Raw genomic sequence first — 6,000 nt, forward strand, 5'->3', positions numbered from 1 at the left:
GCCACATGAGAGGCGTATGTGTGTATATGAATGAGTGAGTGAGTAAGTGTGTGTGTGTGTGTGTGTGTGTGTGTGTGTGTGTGTGTGTGTGTGTGTGTGTGTGTGTGTGTGTGTGTGTGTGTGTGTGTGTGTGTGTGTGTGTGTCTGTGTGTGTGTCTGTGTGTGTTGAGATTATACGTCACACTCCAGCTTGTGGTTCTCGGTGGCATTCAGGAACCCAGTGGAGCTCAGAGTTCATTTTGACCGCAACGTTCCACACACACACACACACACACACACACACACACACACACACACACACACACACACACACACACACACACACACACACACACACACACACAGAGACACACAGACACACACACACACACACACACACACACACACACACACACACACACACACACACACACACACACACACACACAGACACACACACAGACACACACACACACACACACACACACACACACACACACACACACACACACACACACACACACACAGAGACACACACACACACACACACACACACACACACACACACACACACACACAGAGACACACACACACACACACACACACACACACACACACACAGAGACACACACACACACACACACACACACACACACACACACAGAGACACACACACACACACACACACACACACACACACACACACACAGACACACACACACACACACACACACACACACACACACACACACACACAGACACTCACTGTAGACTGAATAGAAATGAGATCTTTCATCCACTGCAGAAGTCTGTGTCTGGACAGAACTGGACTGAACATCATGTCCAAAACACAGCACATCAGAGCAACAAGTCAACAGCAAAGACATGAGAGAGCAGACTCCACACTCCAGACAGCATCAGACGCACTGAAAACCTCATGTGTGTTTGACAACAGATGAATAACACACTAAAGGACAAACACTAGAAGCACAATGATCATGATTCTATCCGTCCGCACCACACCTACAACCAGAGCCACACTGAAGGACAATATCAGCGGAAGCACTTTCAGAACATTTAGTTTTCCAGCAGTGAAGCCAATCACAATCCATCCTGCTTTACAAAAAAGGTACATTTAAAGCGACAGAGGACAGAAATACCACAACTACTGTACATTTTAGTCTTTCTTCAATTTGTACTTTATTTGTATTTATTTATTTGTTTGTTTGTTTGTATAATTTAATAATAATAATAAGCACTTATTTTTGTACTTCTGTTTCTTATTGCATTTATTGGTTAAACATCTTTAAATTAATGGTTAAATTAAAGGTTAATTGTTAAATTTGCGCAGAATCAAAAAGCATATCAAATTATTACAGATGAAACTTTATACAATTTAACAAAATTTTTTTTTTTTTTTTCTGGAATCCAATTTAAAATAAAAAAAAAAATTCTATATTTCAGACACAGTGGGGCCACATTTCTGCTATAATAATAATAAATAAATAAATAAATAAATAGTTTTTAAAAGAATACATTTTCAGACACAGTAAGGCCCCATTTCTTTAATAATAATAATAATAATAAAAAATAATAATAATAAAAAAGAAAATTTTAGACACAGTGGGGCCCTATTTCTGCTATAATAATAATAATAATAATAAATAAATAAATAGTTTTTAAAAGAATACATTTCAGACACAGTAAGGCCCCATTTCTTTAATAATAATAATAATAATAAAAAAAAGAAAATTTTAGACACAGTGGGGCCCTATTTCTGCTATAATTATAATAATACAAAATAAATAATAACAAAAAAGAACATTTCAGACACAGCAGAGCCCTAATTCTGCTATAATACCAATAAATAAATGAACAATAATAATAAAGAACATTTCAGACACAATGGGGCCCTATTTCTGATATAATATAAAAAAAAAAAAACATTTCAGACACAGTAAAGCCCGATTTCTTTAATAATTATAATAATAAAAAATAAATAATAATAATAAAAAAGAACATTTCAGACACAGTGGAGCCCTATTTCTGCTATAATAGTAATAATAAATAAATAATAATAACAAAAATAACATTTCAGACACAGTAAGGCCCTATTTCTTCAATAATAACAATAATAATAATAATAATAATAATAAACATTTTAGACCCAGTCAGACCTTATTTCTGTAATAATAATAATAATAATAATAAATAACATTTAAGACACATTGGGGCCCTATTTCTGCAATAATAATTATTATAATAATAATAATAAAAAACTAATTCAGCAAAAAATAAATAATAATAATAATAATAATAATAATAATAATAATAATAATATTTCAGACACAGTGGGGCCCTATTTCTGCAATAATAATAATAATAAATAATAATATAAAAAATAATATTTCAGACACAGTGGGGCCATATTTCTGCAATAATAATAATAAATAATAATATAAAAAATAATATTTCAGACACAGTGGGGCCCTATTTCTGCAATAATAATAATAATTAATAATAATTAATAATAATAATAATAATAATCCATAACATTTAAGACACATTGGGGCCCTTTTTCTGCAATAATAATTATTATCATAATAATAATAATAATAAATAATAATAATTAAAAAAACAAATTCTGCGATAATAATAATTATAAAAAAAAAATAAAAAATAATATTTCAGACACAGTGGGGCCCTATTTCTGCAATAATAATAATAATAATAATAATAAATAACATTTAGGACACATTGGGGCCCTATTTCTGCAATAATAATAATAACAATAACAATAATAATAATAATAATAATAATAATAATAATAAATAATAATAATTAAAAAACAGATTTTGCAATAATAATAATTATAATAATAATAAATAAATAATAATATTTCAGACACAGTGGGGCCCTATTTCTGCAATAATAATAATAATAATAATAATAATAATATTAATAATAATAATTATTATTATTATTATAAATAGCATTTAAGACACAGTGGGGCCACCATCAATATGATCCCACACAGATTCGACAGTCAAATAATGAGGAGGATGAAACAGCTCTCAGATCTGTGTACAGTATCATTAATAATCCTGATAATCACTGCTGCTGCGGTTTACAAAACTCTTCCACATCTTCAGCATTCTGCACATTATTACGTTTATGCAACTCATTTTAACATACATGAGAAACAGTTTTGGTCTCATGCTGCGTTATTATTATTACTTGACAAAAGCCGGGACAAAGAGTCTGTCAGATCATCACAGCTCTCTCTGTTACAGCCCATGTGTTTATTTGTTGTGGTTTGAGGAAGAGGATAAAATAGAGAAAGAAAATAAATAAAGGGAAAAAAGACTCAAAACTCAAATAAATAAGTAAATAAAGTAGATTAAAATTAATTAATGGGAATAATAAATAATAACTACCTAAATAAAAATCATAAATCATAATTAGATTTTAAAAAATGATGAAATGTATTAAAATAAATAAATATTCAGAATAATAAACAACAGATTAAGATCTATTACAAATTTAAATAAATAATTAGAATAATAAATAATAACAACAAAATGTATATAAATAATCGAGTAAATATATATTTATGATTAAAGTAAATTAAAAAAAATAAATAAAAAGCATGAAATTTATTAAAATAAATAAACATTTAGAATAATAAACAATAGATTAAAATAAATAATTGGACTAATAACAATAAAATGTATAGAAATAGAGTATTAAAATTCTATAAAAACAGAATAAATTGATTAATTTGATGAAACTAAATTTGAAAAAGTAATAAATAATAATAATAACAATTAGATTTTAAAAATGATGAAATGTATTAAAATAAACAAATATTTAGAATAATAAACAACATATTAAAATCTATTTAAATAAATAATTGGAATAATAAATAATAACAACAAAATGTATATAAATTATAGATTAAATTGATTAAACTAAATAATAAACAATAAATTAAAATTTTAATTAAACAAATTAAACAGGTTAAACAGATTGTTTAAGATTAAAATAGATAAACACTGTAATAAGTAAATAAATTAGATTCAAATAAATAATTGGAATAATAACAATACAATGTATAGAAATAGAAATAGAATATTAAAATTCTATAAAAACAGAATAAATATATTAAATTGATTAAACAAAATTTTTAAAAGTAATAAATAATAACAATCAGATTTTTAAAAAATGATGAAATGGAGTAGGATTAAAATAAATAAATAAATATTTAGAATAATAAACAATAGATTAAAGCCAATTATAATTTTAAGTGAACAGATTCAATATGTTAAAATATTAAAATAAATAAAACTATAATAAATAAGTAAATAAAACAGATTTAGATTAAAAGTTAGATTAAAATAAATAAATATTTAGAATAATAAATAATAGATTAAAATCAATTAAAAATGTAATTAAATATTTTCAATACGATACGATTCAACAGGGGAAATAGATTGGTTTAGATTAAAATAAATAAATGTTATAATAAATAAGTAAATAAAGTAGATTAGATTAGATAACATTTAACATAATAACAATAAAATGCATATAAATAATAGAGTGAATAAACTGAATTGATTATAACTAAATAAATAAAGAATTACATTAAGAAAATTATTAAATGTAGTCAGATTAATATAAATAAATATCTAGAATAATAAAGAAAAGATTAAATCAATTAAACATTTAATTAAACAGATTCAATAGGTTAATTAGATTTGTTTAGACTAAAATTAATAAATACTACAATAAATAATAACAATTAAAATCAAATCAATAAAGACATTTATGAAATATTATATATTACATTAAATAGGTATATAAAAATCTTAATAAATTTATACTTAGTAGTGGGCTACAGAGAGTAGACAAATGTAGCAATGTCACTTACTAGAAAGTAAATATTTTTTATAAATAATTAGATTATTTTTCACATTACTGGGTCTGTATACAAGAAACATCATTATTATATAAGACTGCCTTTTGAATTTTAAAATATTCATATTTGGAGGTCTGTGACATTTAAAAGAGTGAAACTCAGTTAACCAGCATTAACCTCTGAATGAGTTAAACTAGTTAAAGGTAACTCTCAGACACACATAATGATAAACACTGACATGTGTCACAAACGCATGTGAACGCGCAAACACGTGTGACATCCAGCTGTCAGTCAGAAACACTGGATCCACACACAAACACACACAGGCGCGCGCTCGCGAGCGTTATGGATGCGCATCAGTGAATCGCGCGCAGCTCTGAGGCAGGAAGTTTTCTGGCTGAATCCGGATCAGTTGTGAGCGCATTCGGGACTGTTGCGCAAGAAGCGAATTCCCGTGCGAACAGGAAGCGGATCTCCCGCTCGGCTCTTACCTGTTTTCCTCGGTAGAAGAGTCTCTGCTGCTCGGGCTTCACGTTGAAGATGTCTCGGATCTTCACGCGCAGCGACTCGATCTTCGTGAGGCGCGACAGATCCTCCACCGTCCGCGTCTCTTTGCCGTCGATCGTCCGGATCTGAATCCACATCGTCGCTCCGCGCCAACCGATCGACCAGCGTCAAAAACAGAGCGAGCACAGAAAAGTGCGTGTGTTTTGGGGGGCGTCGGGGGCGTGTGTGCGCGCGAGCGCGCTCAGGGATCCATGCGCGCTCCTCTGCGGGGGAAACGCGCGTCTCGCAAACTGGGGTCACGCCAAGTCTCGCGAGGCCAAGGAAAATCTCGCGAAATGTAAATACAAGGGGGGGAAAAAAACAGTGCTGTTAAAGAGACAGAGACGCTTTCAAATACTCTTAAGTTTACAGTAAAAATTTGTAAAAATAAATAGAACAAAAGATTAATATAACGGAATAATTCAATAAATTATATTTAAACTAGAATGATAAATCAGGACTAAAAATAAATAAATAGATAAAAAAATATTAATATGTTAATATATAAATAGGTAAATAAGTTAGTTAAATAAATAATTATAATAAGAATTAGATGG

At 29.0% G+C, this 6,000-nt stretch overlaps 1 protein-coding gene across 1 annotated transcript in view; it reads right to left on the bottom strand.

The window, feature by feature from the left end:
- LOC141292224 (E3 ubiquitin-protein ligase UHRF2-like) overlaps positions 1 to 5,692 on the bottom strand; it is a 59,106-nt gene extending 53,414 nt beyond the window's left edge. Inside the window, exon 1 of the mRNA XM_073824197.1 lies at positions 5,389 to 5,692. Within this exon, the coding sequence (XP_073680298.1) occupies positions 5,389 to 5,541 (153 nt within the window). The 5' untranslated portion in view covers positions 5,542 to 5,692. The remainder of the gene's footprint in view (positions 1 to 5,388) is intronic.
- Between the last annotated feature and the right edge of the window lie 308 nt (positions 5,693 to 6,000).

The sequence above is a fragment of the Garra rufa genome, chromosome 19, assembly GCF_049309525.1.
Source record: "Garra rufa chromosome 19, GarRuf1.0, whole genome shotgun sequence".
Taxonomy (NCBI): domain Eukaryota; kingdom Metazoa; phylum Chordata; class Actinopteri; order Cypriniformes; family Cyprinidae; genus Garra; species Garra rufa.